At 42.5% G+C, this 17594-nt stretch overlaps 1 protein-coding gene across 6 annotated transcripts in view; it reads right to left on the bottom strand.

Annotated features, from left to right (window-relative positions):
* Positions 1–8976: 8976 nt before the first annotated feature.
* mitfb (melanocyte inducing transcription factor b) overlaps positions 8977–17594 on the bottom strand; it is a 49070-nt gene continuing 40452 nt past the window's right edge. For 4 of the 6 annotated variants that reach the window (XM_015976135.3, XM_015976137.3, XM_015976139.3 and 1 more), the window contains exons 5-10: positions 16325–16442; positions 15966–16058; positions 15790–15846; positions 15615–15690; positions 12837–12984; positions 8977–9602 (exon numbers count right to left, since the gene is read on the bottom strand). In XM_015976135.3, the coding sequence (XP_015831621.1) occupies positions 9210–9602; positions 12837–12984; positions 15615–15690; positions 15790–15846; positions 15966–16058; positions 16325–16442 (885 nt within the window). In that variant the 3' untranslated portion in view covers positions 8977–9209. The remainder of the gene's footprint in view (positions 9603–12836; positions 12985–15614; positions 15691–15789; positions 15847–15965; positions 16059–16324; positions 16443–17594) is intronic. The other 2 variants (XM_015976136.3, XM_015976138.3) reach the window with 1 other exon arrangement.

The following is a 17594-nucleotide window of genomic DNA, read 5'->3' as shown; positions in this document are numbered from 1 at the left end:
GCTGGAAAAGCAACGCAACCCGTGAAGAAGAGAAATCTGAAATGATCATTTCTGTTTGCATCTGACTCCCTCTGGGAGAAGGCTGAGCTTTCATGCATGCTTGGTGTGGTACTGGTCTGAAGTCCCAGCGGTACGTGGTGTGTGTGTGTGTGTGTGCGTGCGTGCGTGCGTGCGTGCGTGCGTGCGTGTGTGTGTGTGTGTGTGTGTGTGTGTCCTGAGCCACTAAAACTGTCAGACTGAGTTAGCACACCTCAGCCATGTTTGTTAAAACCGCCCGGCAACAAATACAGATCTGTGTGAATCACCATGACAACACAACCACAAAAACAATATATTTACCTGAATGGGAGCTGGAAACATGACTGATGTTTGGCATCTCAGCCAACTTTCACCAGCCTGGTTATGTGGACCTGTGATGTTCCTGTTTAAAAGTGTTCTTTCTAATGTTGCTGATTGGCAGGTTGGTCATCAATAATAATATTTTAGTCTTTATAACATCTATGTAGGGTTTATCTGTCTTTTTCTCTTATTTAAAAATCCATTTAAATAAATCAAATCAAAAATACTTTATTAATCCCAGAGGGAAATGTTTCAGTGAAAGAAGCTCAAATGGTTGGTTTGATTTGTTAAAATCATCAAATTAGTTGCAAATAAGGTACTAAATAAACACCATGAGACATTAGAGGAAAATTGATGACAACGTTTTTATTCATAGATGATCAAGATTTCTCAACATGTGGCTTTCAAATTTCTTTGCTGGAGATGGAAATGAAATATAGTGGCAAATTATCATCTCCTTAGCCAAATTCACTTTCAGAAGGGCGGTATCGCTGATGCTCAGCAGCTGCTGATTCCCACCACCAAGGGCTATCGTGTTGGGTCAAAGGTCATCGGTACCATCAAGGGCCACTTCACACCAAAGCCATCATGTTCCACAAAGCCAGGGAGATGCCCATGTGGCAAGGTGGAGAAGCGAGGGCCCGGGCGGGATTCGATCCCCAGACTCCCGGGTGAGAGTCATACGCACTAACCAGTCAGCCAAAGGGACATCCCCTTGGCCAAGTAGCCAGGGCGCATGATCAATCGGGACACTGTGACAGGACACTCACACTGTCACACCCAGCATTCAACTACAGGCACAGTCAGGTCTCCTCTTCACCGCCACGGACTGGAGATTGGACCCTGGCAAACGGCTAAAGTTCCCAGTCAGGATTACACCAACACAGCTTAGAGCAGACATGATGATTGTGTCTGATGCCAAGCAGCTGGCCATTCTGGAGCGCTCACTGCCCTGGAAAGACCTCGTGGATGAGGCCGAGAGGAAGCGTGGAAGCTGGCGGATGAGTGCAAGAGGCAAGGCTCTGTGAGCCTGGAGGTGAGCTGGGCCATCACTCTGTAAAGTGTTCCCTGCTGGGCCTCACCTGGAAAGCAAAGAAGGAAGCTATGAGATCTCCAACTGAAACTGCAGAAAAAGCCACTAGGTGGATTTGGATAGAGAGGGCTGTGGTGTAATCAACCACGGTCGGATCGTCTGGGCGAGGGTGTCTGATGTTAGACCCAAAACACAAACTTGAGCACTGTTGTCGTTTTATTGATTCTTAAAGCTTTAGGACTAATTACTGGAACTCAGAATTGGTTTGGTGAGCTCAGTGACCCTTGACCTCCATACACTGGCAAATCAAACTATGAGAAAGAGTATTTAAGGGGACCAATTGTAGGTTTCCCTCTATGAATATTCTCCGAAGAGCAGCAACATGGGGTCTCAGAACAACTCTCACATGAGCTGAGAACAAAGACGGTTCACCATCATGGTTTAGGGGAAGGATACAGAAAGCTGTCTCAGAGACTTCAGCTGTCTTTTTCCACTGTTAGGAACATACTGATGAAATGGAAGACCACAGGCGCAGTTCAAGTTAAGGCTCCAAGTGGAGGAACAAGAAAAATCTCAGATCAACAGAAGAGAAGAAACGTGAGAGCGGAGTCGGCCACAGACCAGCACCAAAGACCTACAACACCATCTTGCTGCAGACTGAGTTGCTGTGCATCGTTCAGCTATCGGGTACACTTTACACAAGGAGATGCTGCGTGTGAGAGTGATGCACAGCACAAACAGAGCTGCTTGTGCACATTTGGACAAGCCAGCTTCGTTCTGGAATGAGGTGCTGTGGACTGATGAAACTAAAACTTTAGTTGTTGAGCAGAACAAGGGCGTTATGCATGGAGGAAAAATAACACAGCTTTCCAAGAAAAATACCTGCTACCTACAGTAAAACACGGTGGTGGTTCCATCATGCTTTGGGCTGTGTGGCCAGTACAGGGACTGGGAATCTTGCTAAAGTTGAGGGAAGCATGGGTTCCACTCAGTTTCAGCAGATTCTGGAGACCAATGTCCAAGAATCAGTGACAAAGCTGAAGCTGCACCGGGGCTGGATCTTTCAAACTTAAACGCTGCGCAACATCTACTAAAGCATTCATGCAGAGGAACAAGTAGAACGTTCTGGAATGTCCATCTCAGTCCCAGTGGCGGCTGGCCAGTAGGGGGCGATAGGGCGCCACCCTCCCAGTTTTCCCCAGTGTTTTTAATTTTTATTTAAAAAAATAAAAAAATAAAATTAACAATAATCACATATTCTAAGTTAATTGTGTGTTTTGTAACAAAAACAAATCATATATTCATATATATTCATATATATATATATATATATATATATATATATATATATATATATATATATATATATATATATATATATATTGGTGAGAAGCTCTCTGCCCAAGCGGTGGAGGCGACAGAAAGGCTGTGGGCTGTGTTTCAATCACCCAAACACCGCGGAACCAGCCGACCAATTGCTGACAAGAAAATCAAACGGTAGGAATGGGAATGTATCCAATCAGCGTCGACGTTGTTTCAGAAGCATGATGGGCGATAGAGCTACCGCCAAAGGCTTTCGTTGGTGTTCGGTAGAACTCGGAGAGTCTCGACACTTACTGGCGTGACGTCCATGCCATTGGTACACCAGGAAGGCTTGGCTAGCTGGATGCAATCACGCTAATGCGTTATTTTGCTTTCTGTGCTTGTTATTCAAAACGGCTGGGACAGATAAGGCATGGATGAGTCAGGAGTTACGGACATGAAACATTTTTCTGAGAAGGTGAAGAAACACGAGTCATCCCGGGCACACATGGACAACAACACGGTGAAGCTAGCCATGCTAGGCAGCAGAGCTAACGTTGCCATGCAGCTCGATGAGGGAAATGGAAGAAACGGAGGACGTTTGGACAGGGAACAACAGCAGCTGGGTGCAGAGGTAAGCTGTACATTACATTTCTGTGAACAAGACAATCAGAATCAGAAATCCTTGGTTGTCCCACAAACCGGGACATTTGTTTAATTACATGTTTAATGTGCAATAACTGTTAAAAACTAATTTCAACACACATACCTATTATACATATTCAATCACGTTAATGTGTATTTCATGTAAATTTGTACATACATCAATCTGATTCCATTTTACTTGTTACACTTCTGCTGCAGCAAACAAATTTCCCAGCTTTTGGGACAAAACATTTCTGATTCTCAATCAGATGTTTTAACCTCAAATGTAAAAACATCTGATTGAGAATCAGAAATGTTTTATTGTCCCAAAAACTGGGAAATATGACATTTGTAAGAGGATACTGATGACGTTATTTCCTATGAAAGTGTTTCCTATGTACTTATCTGTTGTTTTTTTATTTATCTACTTTAAAGAGGATTAAGACTTTCCTTGAGGGACACCATGACACAGGATGGGCTGAATGCTCTTGCCATGCACTCCATGGAAAAAAAGCTTGTCACAAACATTCCTGACTTCAATAAAAAGCTCATCGAGAGCTTTGCCACTCAGAAGGACAGAAGGGCAACATTTCTGTACAAATGAGGTATCACACACACACACACACACACACACACACACACACACACACACACACACACACACACATACACACACACACACACACACTTGATCTTTGTATAAAGTTGACCTTGGCACAACACTCCAGAAATATTTAACAGTGTAAATTTCTGGCATTTTGTCTAAGTAGTGTTTACTACCATTACTGTAACAGTGACCTGCTCATAATTTTTCGTATTCACTCAAATGTTGAAATTAAACAAAATGTTTTTGTTACTTGCCTCTTGCATTGCCTATTTACCATTTATGGTCGTGTTACTTTATGTGCAATTTAATGCAGTATTTTTCAACCTTGGTCTGCAAGGCAGCGTGCCAATAGTCAGACACACCTGGATTAATCAGTTTGTCCAATGATGTAAGACAGGAAATAAAAGAGCTGTGCTTGATTCAGGAAATAGTGAAGTTGTGCACAAAGCTCAGAAAGCACAAGTTTGTTTAAAAATGAAAAATAGCACAGCCCCACCAAAAATATTTTTCACCAGCCGCCACTGCTCAGTCCCCAGACCTGAAAATGACTGAAAATCTGTGGTGTGAGTTAAAGAGAGCTGTCAATGCTCAGAAGCCATCAGACCTGAATGAACTAGAGATGTTTTGTAAAGAAGAATGGTCCAAGATACCTTCAGCCAGAATCCAGACTCTCATTGTTCTGCACTCAACGTCACATGGACGTGCAGATCATGTCTTTATCTGTCGGTCCAGACGTCTGTAGGACGTCTAAACTAGGTCTTTGCACAGTGAGTGGAAGCCTTCGGCAGCGTTTAGAGGCTGTTATTTCTGCAAAAGGAGGATCTGCTAGATACTGAGTTCATTTCTTTTTGTGGGGCCCACATTTATGCACCTGCCTAATTGTGTTTAAACAATTATTGCAGATTTTCTGTAAATCCTATAAACTTTGTTCCACTTCTCAAATTTCACTGTGTGTCTCCTTTATGACATATTTAACTGATTTTTTTTATTGTCACAACCTAAAATTTATACAAGACGTCAAGAAGACAAACAAGGCTGCCCAAACTTTAGCATCCTGTTGTAACTTTGTGAAGTGAGTGTGTCTAGGGGATACGATGGTAATACATTTGAGTAATATTGAGTGTCTCGTTTTAAGCTTGCTAATTTTTCTGTCCTCATGGTGAAACTGGTCCAGACAACCTACCTGGACCCCTGGGCAGGTTCTCAAATGTGGAATCTGTGGTGATCCTGATGAGCCCCTGGTGGCTGCTTTAAAATTTATTTTTGGTCATGGTTAGGGTTATACAACAATCTAAAATATTTTGTCATAAATTAATAATTCCCACATTTGTGTGTATTTTTGAAGAGTAGCATTGACACATGTCAACGTGTTTTTGGGGAGGGGGGGGGGTGTCATTCCATAGAATATGGGGTGCCATTTGTAAATTCAGTCATAATCTGACAGCAATATTTTTGGTTATTTAGCATATCATAAGAGAAAAAATTGGGAGTTCACTTTTTCGAAGTCATATTTTCACCATGTTATTCATACATTTATAAATGTTAAAGTTTCCAAATAAATATTTAGTTAGCAAGCTTAATATTTAATTTATAGTTAAATATTTATTTTGCAAACTAAATATTTAGGTCTGATCTAAATATTTAGTTTGTAAAATAAATATTTAATTAACTAACTAAATATTTAATTTACTAATTAAAGATTTATTTTGGAACTAAATATTTAATTTGTAAATTAAATATTTATTTTCCAAAATTTTTTTTAGATCCCAGCTAAATATTTATTTTGGAGCTAAACATTTAGTTTGCAAAATCAGTATTTGAGAAATAAATATTTAAGTCTGACCCAAAAATATGAAATATAATGTGGAGCTAAATAACATTGTGGAAAATAAATATTTAGCTGGTGCTTAAACATTTAGCTAATATGCAAATTCGCTTTCCAATAAGCGGAAGTTGGTTACCAAAATAAAAGCTGGATCTCGCTAACCTCTTTATAAACTCTTGCTCAGAACTTGTTTTATCTCCGGTTCTACTCTTCTTCAGCCAACACGTTGGACATGTTCAGAAGAATAGAACCAGAGATAAAAAAAGTTCTGGTTCGGAGCAAGAGTTTATAAAGAAGTTAGCGAGATCCAGCTTTTATTTTGGTAACCAACTTCCGCTTATTGGCAAGCAAATCTGCATATTAGTTAAATGTTTAAGCACCAGCTAAATATTTATTTTCCACAATGTTACTTTTTTTTTATCTTTTATTTCATTCACAATGTATAAAATAAACACAAACAAATACAGGATACATTAACATATTGGAAAAAAAACATTTGAATGAAAAGGAGCAGATAGAAGAAAAAATCTTATGATTTCTGCCCCTTACTTAGCTCCACACTATATTTTATATTTTTGGGTCAGACTTAAATATTTATTTCTCAAATACTGGTTTTGCAAACTAAATGTTTAGCTCCAAAATAAATATTTAGCTGGGATCTAAATATTTATTTTGGAAAATAAATATTTAATTGACAAATTAAATATTTAGTTCCAAAATAAATATTTAATTAGTAAATTAAATATTTAGTTAGGGAATTAAATATTTATTTTACAAACTAAATATTATGATCAGACCTAAATGTTTAGTTTGCAAAATAAATATTTAACTACAAATTAAATATTTAGCTTGCTAACTAAATATGTATTTAGAAACTTTAACATTTATAAATGTATGAATAACATGGTGAAAATATGACTTCAAAAAAGTGAACTCCCAATTTTTTCTCTTATATGCTAAATAACCAAAAATATTGCTGTTAGATTATGACTGTTTGACTTTACAAATGGCACCCCATAATAGAAAACACATGTCCTCACAGATAAAAGCAAGACGGTGTCATAAAAAATGTACTTCACGCAAAACAAAGCGTTTGATTTTTTTCTTTGCATCTTAAACATTTATAATTCGGATTTAAAGGGAATAAAAAAGCACAAGAGCTCCGACAAGGTTGAAATAAATCTTTAATAGATCTTACAGGTTCCATCTGAAAACGGTGGGCACAGTAGCTACTGCAACATCCATCTCTTAGAAACATTAAAAACAGTAGCAACGTAGCGTGGGCAGGACCACTGGAGTAAAAGTTTCCATTGGGGTGAGCACATTTCCTCATGAGTGACTGAACAGGAGTAAAAATGGCAGCCTCAACAGAATGCTCTGACCCGGTCGGTGGGTGGGGCGTGCTCAGAGGATTTCATCAGGTGCACAAGTCATCCGTCTGAGTCAAGCTTCGACTCGTCAACACGCTTCCACCACTGAAAGTTCACACCCTGTAATCCGTTAATCCGCGTCTTTTCTTGCATAAATACCACAACTTTCATTTTTGGCACTCATTTGGCAAGAACTACATTCACAGCAGTCTCAGGAGGAGGGGGCGCGTGTAATACACAGCAGCGGCTCCAAAGTGTTCAGCATCAAATTTAAACGTAACAAAAGGATGGTTTGAATTAAATGAAGTTAAAGCCAACTCAAATGTTCTTATGCAGTATGATGATGCGTTCCAGTTGGCTAGCAGCTGCTAACCCAGATGAGAGCTGAGGTTTTATGGTTATTTGGTATTTTAACTAAAAGCTATGAATATAGTTCTGTTAAAGGAAGTCGAAAAAGAGCTAAAGGTTGGCTAACATCCTGTCCATCTTTTTGTTTCTAGAGCCAATAAGTAAAACTTCCCACAATGCCTTTGTTCACATCGGGGGTGTTTCAGGACACAGAAAACCGGGTGAGCTTTTTACTGATCTGAACGAGTTCTTTTCTCTGAACAAAGGCGAAGGTGAAACGTACAAACCCCATTTTAACACAAAAAATGTTATTTTTTATCAAAATAATGTGTTTCCTTAATCGTTGAGCGGGTTAAGCTAGTTTTATCTTTTTAAACTAAAACGGTTTGAACGTTTGTGGCCTTTTAAGTGCTTCTAACTGAAGATTATGGACACAAGCCATCTACTGTAATTATAATGTAACTGACATCGAACACTTTGGAGTTTTTCTACAACAAAGCTCTTCCTGTGAATCTCTCACCCTGACAAACAGCCCTTCGTGCTGCCCTGTAGGCGGCCTCGGCCTCAGCTGTTCATCTACAAAAGCACCAAACACCAGAGTTAGCATCAGCAGAAGTATAGCATCAGTAGTCGTACATCACCACGGTAACAGAAGTAACTATAAGGCACTTAAACGAAAAGGTAATTACCGTCACACCACCTTAAACTACCTCACAAAGATCACATTTTCAAGGCAGGACGCTCCACAGGCACAACGTTAACCATTGCATAGTTTGACTACATGAAGGCGTTGCTGTTCTAGAGACGTTAGCGGGTGATTCATGGACGTGTGGCAGCAGCCCGTGCGCAATTGAACCAGCCGAAAAGTAGTCTGGCAAAGAGCGTGTGCCACATAACAAATGCCAACGTTAAAATTCTGCTTTGATTAAAAAGCTGTTTTCTTTTCAGTGTTGGACAACATTTCATACAAAAGCAGTCTCTTTAAACATTTCACATATTATAAAAATAAAAAAGAAACAGAACCCTGAAGGTGACACGTCACTGAAGTGGTCACAATACGAACACAACTTTAAATATGTGCTGAAACTCAAACTCCGTCTTGTGATCTGATTGTTTCTCTTCACGAAAGTAAAACCGGTCGGTAATAAATGACATTTTTTTCTGTTTTCTGTGCCGTTTCATCACCTCAGGCTCTTTTGTTTGCCTCGTTATAAATGAGGTTTCCAGGGAATGTGTCGATATAAATCAGTATACAAAGATGCATAAACAAGATCAAGTCTACAAATGATTAATAGTGATCAAGAGAGGAAGTTCACCTGGAAGACCGACAGACTATCAGCTAAAACGTGTGCATAGCAGTACAACGACAACGCGTACAGGTCTGAATAAGGCCGTGGCACATTCAAGTCTAAGACACGAAGAGTGTAACGCACTATAGAAATAAATAGTGTTGCTTCTGTTATTGCTAGTGATTTTAAAAGCAGTCTTCATCTCCACACATCTAGCTTCTTTGGAATCAACAGGAGGAAAAACTCTACTTCTGTCCAAACGCATACTTTAAATACAAAAACATCTATTTTTAAACCTCATTCACAACACAGTCTTGATTAAAGCAAACACCTTAAAATCAGTCCTCACGATCAAGGTTGGAGAGATATAAACAATAGAAAACTGAATAAAAATGGTGAACACATGTAAACACAGACGGGGCGGCGATCTGGTGCCTCTCACTAGGGGGCGCTAACAGCCTGGCTCATTCTCATCCATGCTGACGCTGCTCTTACGGCTGCTGTCCTTTGAAGCGTCTGGAGAAATCGAGGAGAGCAGAGGGTCCCCCCCCCTCACAGGGGACAGGGTGTCCTCCATCAGGATGTCGTTGAGTTTGGAGCCCGCTTTGCCGTGAACGCCGTAGTGAATCTCGGAAAAGTTAGAGCGGCCGTTGTTTAGCTCCAGGGCGCCGGGCTGCTCGGGAGTGCAGGAGGGGTGGCGTTGGTGCGGGTGGAGCGTGTACAGGTCCTGGTGACAGTCCTCCAGAGCGGGCTCCTGCTTGATGGTCCGAGCTCCAAGATCAGGAGAGCAGAGTGCCGAGGAGGTGATGGCCAGACCGTGAGCCCGTGCCTGCATCTCCAGCTCCTGCAAGTCACACACACACACACACGCACACATTTGTCAGGGGGGTCAGGCATGGATATAAACAGTCCTCTGTGAGCTCTGCTGGGGAAGACGAAGCTTTTTAAATCGAATATAAAACATCAGCATACTTCCTGACTCACATCCATCTTCACTATTTTCTCTACTTGTTCTATTAGAAAGTTCCACGACCGGGCTCGACCGGCTAGGGGGTGGGAGGCTGCGGGCGGGCCTGTGGGCTTGCCGTTGATATCTCCCGGGACTCTGCCGGCTGCTGGTTGTGGCCCCCCGGGGCAATCCTCTGCGCCTCTCGAGGGGGGGGGGGGGGGCTTTTCTGGTTACAGTCTCCCTGGGGTCCCTGTGCTCTGGGGCAGCTCCTGGATCTCTGGGACTTGGAGCTCCTTCCGTCTCCTACACATCTTTAGGGGGCAGATCTGTGGCCCCTCACACTCTCTATTGGACGCTCCTATAGAGAAACCTTACATAAACAATAGGGCGGGGGGTAAACGATTATTTTTAAAACGATTATTCTGACGATTATTTTATCGAATAGTCGACTATTCTAATGACTATTTAGAAAATTAATCTAATGATTATTTTTCTATTGCACAATTAACAAAAACCAGAAAATCTCAAATAAATTCCTCAAAAAAATTGATAAATTGTTACTGTAAGAGAATAAACACTACAGGCCTTCCATTTTCTATAACACTGCGTTTATTGTGTTGCGGTTGGTTATGTTCTGGTGACGTGTAGAACTTGGGAGTGCAGGCTGCTGCCTGAGAGGTGGTAGAAGATGGAGTGTCTCCATGCTGCTTTGTTTTGGTCACTTATGTGCGTGAGGCGAGTGGTGTTACGGGTTAAACCAAACTCAGGTGATATTTTATACTAAATTGAAAACCCACAACACTCTAAATGTAATAAAAGGGAGATCTACACCACAAAAAAGATGAACTCTAAACCAAAACGTAACAGCTTATCCCAACGCAAGAAGCTGTTAGCGAAGATGCTAACAGTAGCTTTACCAACGTTAAGTTCAAGTTACCAAGTTTAAATAAACCAAAAACACCCAGCAGCAAACAGACCAGCACGGAGGAGAGACTGCTACCACCAAAACAGCTCTCCTCATGTCTGAAAGAAGCTCCTTAATGAAGGGAGAAGCGCTCCCGGTGATTTTCTACATCTGCGATAGACACGAAGCAGCGCATCTGACCCCGGAAGTTGTTGTCCGTTGCCGGGAGACGAAGGCGGGCAAAACAGGAAAATAATCTAGTAGTGGACGGACGTTGTTCCGGGTCTTCGGTATTTGGCGGAGATGTTAGTGAACGCGGAGAAGAGGGCGAACTAGAGGATAAACAGGCAGATTCCTCCTCTATTTACAAACTCCTGGGGATGCAACAAGTGGGCGCGGTGCGTCGACTTCCGGATCTGACGTCGACAAATTTTTAGAATCGAGCCGTCGACTTCGTTGAGGCTTCGCTACAGCCCTAATAAACAAGCGCGTGTACACACACAGGTGCTCACATGATGCTCTCATAAGTATGGGCTTGGGCACGTTCAACACATGTCTTAAGGCTGTGGTTGGCACTAAATGCACTGTGGTTTATTATTGTGATTGTTCAGTAAAACAATGTTGATTTTCTATTTCCTCATCAGGTTGACGCAGTGATAGCTTGCTCCTGTTGTATTGTTGCGCGTCCCTTTTCTGCAGGTCTAGAAGCAGACTTGTTCATGATTGATCGTTTATCTGTGTGTGCGGCGCTGAGCACACACTCATCTTCGATCTGCAAGCACATGATGTGTTTGATGCCGTGTGTTTATTTTTGTCGTTGGGAGCACTAGCTCGGGTGGTATGGCGGGTGCGGGTACAGCCGGTATCAGTCACTCCAGCTCCGGTCAGCTCAAGAGCCGCTTCGTGCACAAATGACACACCAACAGTGTGTCTTGTCAGACAGCCTGCTGTGCGTCGTTCAACCACATTATAGTAATGGAGTAACATGCACTTTCCATGCCCACTATTGTGTTGCAACGATGGGAAAATCTATTCATTAGATTACTCCGTTACCTAAAAAATAATGCTGTTATACTTAAACGTCATCACGGTCAACGCTGGTCAGTCACAAAAAAAAAACATCTGCACGATCCCCAAGACTTTTGTAGGCTGTTGAGACAAAAGTGGGACATTTTTGATGCGTGTCCCGTTCCATCCGGAGTAAATCCATCCATCCATTTTCATTTGTTTATCTGGGGTCAGGTCACTGGGGCAGCAGCCTAAGTCGAGAAGCCCAGACTTCCCTCTCCCCAGCCACTTGGGCCAGCTCCTCTGGAAGAATCCCAAGGCGTTCCCTGACCAGGTGAGAGACATAGTCCCTCCACCGTGTCCTGGGTCTACCTTTAGGTCTCCTCCCGGTTGGACGTACCTGGAAAACTTTACCAGGGAGGCGTCCAGGAGGCATCCTGGCCAGATGCCCGAGCCACCTCAACTGGCTCCTCTCGATGTGGAGAAGCAGCAGGTCTACTCCGAGCCCCTCCCGAATGACCGAGCTTCTCACCCTATCTCTAAGGGAGAGCCCAGACACTCTGTGGAGAAAACTCATTTCGGCCGCTTGTATCTGCGATCTCATTCTTTCGGTCACCACCCAAATCTCATGGCCACAGGTGAGGGTAGGAACGTAGATCGACCGGTAAATCGAGAGCTTCGCCTTCTGACTCAGCTCTCTCTTCACCACGACAGACCGGTACAACGCCCGCATCACTGCAGACGCAGCACCAATCCACCTATCGATCTCACGCTCCAGTTTTCCCTCACTCGTGAACAAGACCCCGAGATACTAAAACTCCTCCACTTGGGGCAGGACCTCATCCCTGACCCGGAGAAGGCGTTCTACCCTTTTCTGAAGTAAATCCAACTCTACATTTCAGAAAAGCAGCATCATAGCAGCAGTCCAACATGGCAGTGGGAGTGTGGTAGTGCGGGGCTGCTTTATTACGACAGCACCTGTAGGACTTGATGTTGCCGATTTTTCATTTCTGATCCCAAATGTTATTGAGGATTTCTTTTAAAATGATGAAAAAGTGATTTTTTAGTTTATACTTTATTCAAATTTTGCCTACGATATTTGAATCCTAAAATTTTATTCAGTAACACTTGTAGTACACTTAACGTCGCTAACTGTAACCAGGTTCTGTACAGCTGTGGCTCCATCTTCATGTCACCTGTCACTTTTAAGCCTCTACCTGTATTCTTAGCATCAAATGTCGGTTGGCGTGCTCGAGCTTCTTCTGACGGTTCTCCAGCTCCTTGGCCCTCAGCTGTTCGCGCTGCAGCTTCCGGATGTAGTCCACGGATGCTTTCAGGATGGTGCCTTTGTTCCAGCGCATGTCTCTGGGAATCACATACATCCCATCACTGTCTGGCTGATGCTCACATCAGAAACTTTCATTTCAGTCCACCAACAGTCAAGTTAAAGCTGTTATAGAAGATTTGGAAAACACATTAGCTTAAAACCTTTTTCATGCTCCAACATACTATCGCTATAAATATATTGTGGAGATGAGGGAAAAAAAACGAAGTGCTACTTTCACATTTGTTTAAAAACGTCGCACTTCCCTGGGTCCTCCACTCATTACACACTCCCGTGTTTATCATGAGAACACCACTGGTGTGAGGTTCTCTGCTCAATAATAACAGAGAAGGAGAAACAGCCGACTGCTACCGCTGCAACTTTAGGACAATCCACCAGAGTCAAAAAAGAAAAACACAGTTTGAAGTCACGGACAACAAAAGACGTTTGGACATCGAAAACTGTGACTGGTGTTTAGAGCTATCTCGTTCCCTCCGGCATCGTGGGTCGCTGATTCCAGCAGAAGTGTCTCAGGGAAGATATCCGAGGGGAGGGGTGAGTGTTCCATCACTCCGCGTTCAAAACCTAGCTTGTTCTGCAGATTCGCTAAAGCAGCTTTAAAGGAGAGTCATCGAGTAAAGAGTAGAGCCTGGTTTGCATATTCTGGGATGGCAGAGTAACGTGTTGAACCACAGCAGAGATCTCCAGCATTACACGTTGGCTGGTGGCTCTGTTCTGATGAAGTAGAGTGCTATACTCTTACATCATCGTGTTTGGTTTCAACACGGGTGTGTTTGTGAACGGCAGGCTAGGTTTGAGCAGGCTTAAACAAACAAGAGCGAAAGAGGCTGCCAGGTCACGTAAGGATAGGATTACAATTTATGGATACCGTAGAGCACGTCTGATCAAATAAACGCAGAAGGATTACATTTCTAGAATATGCCCCAGGGTTCTGTGGAGTTAAAACTGATGAGTAACTGAAGGTCACGTTTTCTCAATACATTATTTGAAAAAAATAAAAATAAAAATAAATAAATAAAAATAAAAAAGACAGATCAAATCTACAAACATGAACGGTAAAGTTCATCTGAAGCTAATAGAAAGATTCATCAGTTACAGCAATTAGCTGCAGTTTTCTGCTGCAGAAAGAAAAAAGCACAATGAGGGATTCTGTGTTAAAAAGATGACTCGGACCGGATTTTAGTTTCACTTGAACTTTAGAAAGCGTGAACAGAACTCTGGATTTTTGTGCTTCATTTACATCTTTTCTAAAGGTTCCTTATGAAAAATGACTTTCAAGTCAGGCTGCATAGTGATGCAGATAGTAACGCGGTAGCCTGTAGGCAAGAAGGTAAGGAGTAGCATGTTCTACACATGCATGTTCTCCACATACATGTTCTCCACATGCATGTTCTCTACATACATTTTCTCTACATGCATGTTCTCTACATGCATGTTCTCCACATACATGTTCTCCATATGCATGTTCTCTACATACATTTTCTCTACATGCATGTTCTCCACATACATGTTCTCCACATGCATGCTCTCTACATACATGTTCTCTACATGCATGTTCTCCACATACATGTTCTCCACATGCATGTTCTCCACATACATGTTCTCTACATACATGTTCTCTACATGCATATTCTCTACATGCATGTTCTCTAAATGCATGTTTTCTAGACACATGTTCTCTACATGCATGTTCTCCACATACATGTTCTCTACATACATGTTCTCTACATGCATATTCTCTACATACATGTTCTCTACATACATGTTCTCTACATGCATATTCTCTACATGCATGTTCTCTAAATGCATGTTTTCTAGACATGTTCTCCACATGCATGTTCTCCACATGCATGTTCTCCACATGCATGTTCTCCACATACATGTTCTCCACATGCATGTTCTCCACATACATGTTCTCCACATACATGTTCTCCACATACATGTTCTCTACATACATGTTCTCTACATGCATGTTCTCTAAATGCATGTTTTCTAGACACATGTTCTCTACATGCATGTTCTCCACATACATGTTCTCTACATGCATATTCTCTACATGCATGTTCTCTAAATGCATGTTTTCTAGACACATGTTCTCTACATGCATGTTCTCCACATGCATGTTCTCCACATGCATGTTCTCCACATACATGTTCTCCACATACATGTTCTCCACATGCATGCTCCCTACATACATTTTCTCTACATGCATGTTCTCCACATGCATGTTCTCCACATACATGTTCTCCACATGCATGTTCTCCACATACATGTTCTCCACATACATGTTCTCTACATACATGTTCTCCACATGCATGCTCCCTACATACATTTTCTCTACATGCATGTTCTCCACATACTTGTTCTCATGTTCTCCACATGCATGCTCTCCACATACATGTTCTCCACATGCAATTTCTCTACAGACATGTTCTCCACATATATGTTCTCTACAAACATGTTCTCATGTTCTCCACAATGGCCATTTGTCTCTGTGTTCCTGTGAAGGACTGGAGGCCTGTCTAGGTTTTCCCCCGCTTGTCGCCCAATGCCTGCTAGATTGAGCACCCCACAGGCCCAGGTAATGGATGGATGGATGAATCTCTAAGCCTGGTGTAAACAAAAGTGGAAGATTCCCTCTATAACTTACGGATCATTGGATTTTGGGATCAGAGTTCCCAGCTCCTTGATTCGATCATTGATGTTAAATCGCCGTCGTCTCTCAACTGTGAAACATAAACCAAAAAACAAGTACCATGTAATTTTTACGTGATTCTAAATGATGTAAAAACAATCCCATTTTACAAGTCAAGATGATAACGTACTTAAATTGTGGTTGTCCTTCTTCTGCCTTTCCTTTGCCATGGCTCTTACCTCAGCTTCTGGAACAAATGCTTTGATTGATCAATAAAACTTGGAGAGCACTTGATGATTATTGATGAAAAAAATCATCATTAGCTGTCTGCTAGTGTTGTGTGTCAAACTAAATACTCAGACGCACCCACAGGGAACCCTTCAGGCCTTTGATAGGAGTCAAATTTACCACAGGATCCGGACTTATCCAGCATGTGCATGATGGCCGGAGACTGTGACACTGTGTGAGTGAAAATATTATATTTATAATCAAAATAATAACAAAATCAATGCATTAAGACCAGTGGAGGCAAGATCCCAAGTCATAGGAAAATCACACGACGGTTATGAGCTAGAGCCTTGTTTCTCAACGGGGGCTGTAACGACCCCCAGAGCGTTAACACACCTCAACATGGCTTAGGGGTGAGAGTAAATACTACAGACATGTTGTATATGAATATATGTTTTCTTCTGCAGTTTAGCAAGATGAAAACACTTAATGCTCACCTGAGTATTCTCGTTTGATGTTGGGCAGGTTGGCGGGGCAGGAGTTGCTGATGGGCAGGCCTTGCTGAGGCATACCCTGGTTCCCATACATGTCCATTAGGTTAGGAGGCACAGGGATCTGAGGGGAAGCAGAAAGTTCACACCTCATGGTTGCACTCCAATCAGCAAACGGTGCAAGCTTCATAAAACAAGCTTATTAAGCAGAGAGAAAAGGTTCCAGTTAACGATCCGCAATGGGTGGGTGGGTTCTGAGTGAGCGTGCAGAGCCGTCTCTGTGGTCTCTAAAATGTCAAACAGTTTCCAGCAGCTGGTAATCCTTCCTTAATATTGTAGCGTCATGAATGTCCTGTTTTTGACCTAAAGGTCATGATCTGCTGCGTCTGCTCGAGCAGAGACATAACGTCTCTGACAGCCTAATCTACATGAGATAGTGGCCAAGGTCTTTCATGCACTCTGCTCATCTGAACTGCTTCACACATTTCCTTTTGTCTGATCCAATCAGAACCTTCGTTTCTGAGGCGAGGCGTGGTTTTCTGTGGTGTTTGTGTAAACCCTCTTTTGCATGTCAAATTCTGATTTGCCAGTAAACCAAAATATGACAGTTATAAAAATAATCCCACGCCACCTTTTCTTTAGTTCAAAGCATTCTAGAGAAGTCTTGGACGGGCCATCTGGACTTCCTCTTCAGCCAAAAGAACCTTGACAAGCTGGATAAAATCTGTTGCACGTTACACCTGACCGCAACGGTTCCTTCAGAATAGAAGCTGAACCTCACGACCCCTTCAGGGTCTCGCTGATGCCAATAATAACCTGTCGTGACCTGGAAGCATTCCAAGACTAGTTTGGTCGGCGCCGCTGCTTTTCTACCGGCTTCGGTACCAAGGAGGGTCCAGGAGTACCTCGACATTCTGGATCTAACAGAGGCTTCCCCTGGGGTACGTAGACCGACAGATGGCGTCTCATGTGTGTTATAAATCTCCGACTAAAGTTTAGAGCGAAACATTCACTCCCACTCAGAACTAACCGCTTCTCCGGATCCGCTGGTTCTGATAACAACATTCCACACACACTAGGGCTGCAACAACGAATCGATAAATTCGATGAAAATCGATTACTAAAAGCGTTGGCAACGAATTGCGTCATCGATTCGTTGTGTTGCGCAACTCTTCCAAAAGCCCCCTCCCCTCCCGCCCGCCGTTGCGCACAGACCGGTGGAGAGCCGGCAGGTGTTTGCAAGAGGAACATGGCAGAAGCAGCGAGACCCCAAAAA

This window comes from Nothobranchius furzeri, chromosome 15 (genome assembly GCF_043380555.1).
Source record: "Nothobranchius furzeri strain GRZ-AD chromosome 15, NfurGRZ-RIMD1, whole genome shotgun sequence".
In the NCBI taxonomy this organism is placed as follows: domain Eukaryota; kingdom Metazoa; phylum Chordata; class Actinopteri; order Cyprinodontiformes; family Nothobranchiidae; genus Nothobranchius; species Nothobranchius furzeri.
This window is presented reverse-complemented; position numbering and strand designations above follow the sequence as displayed.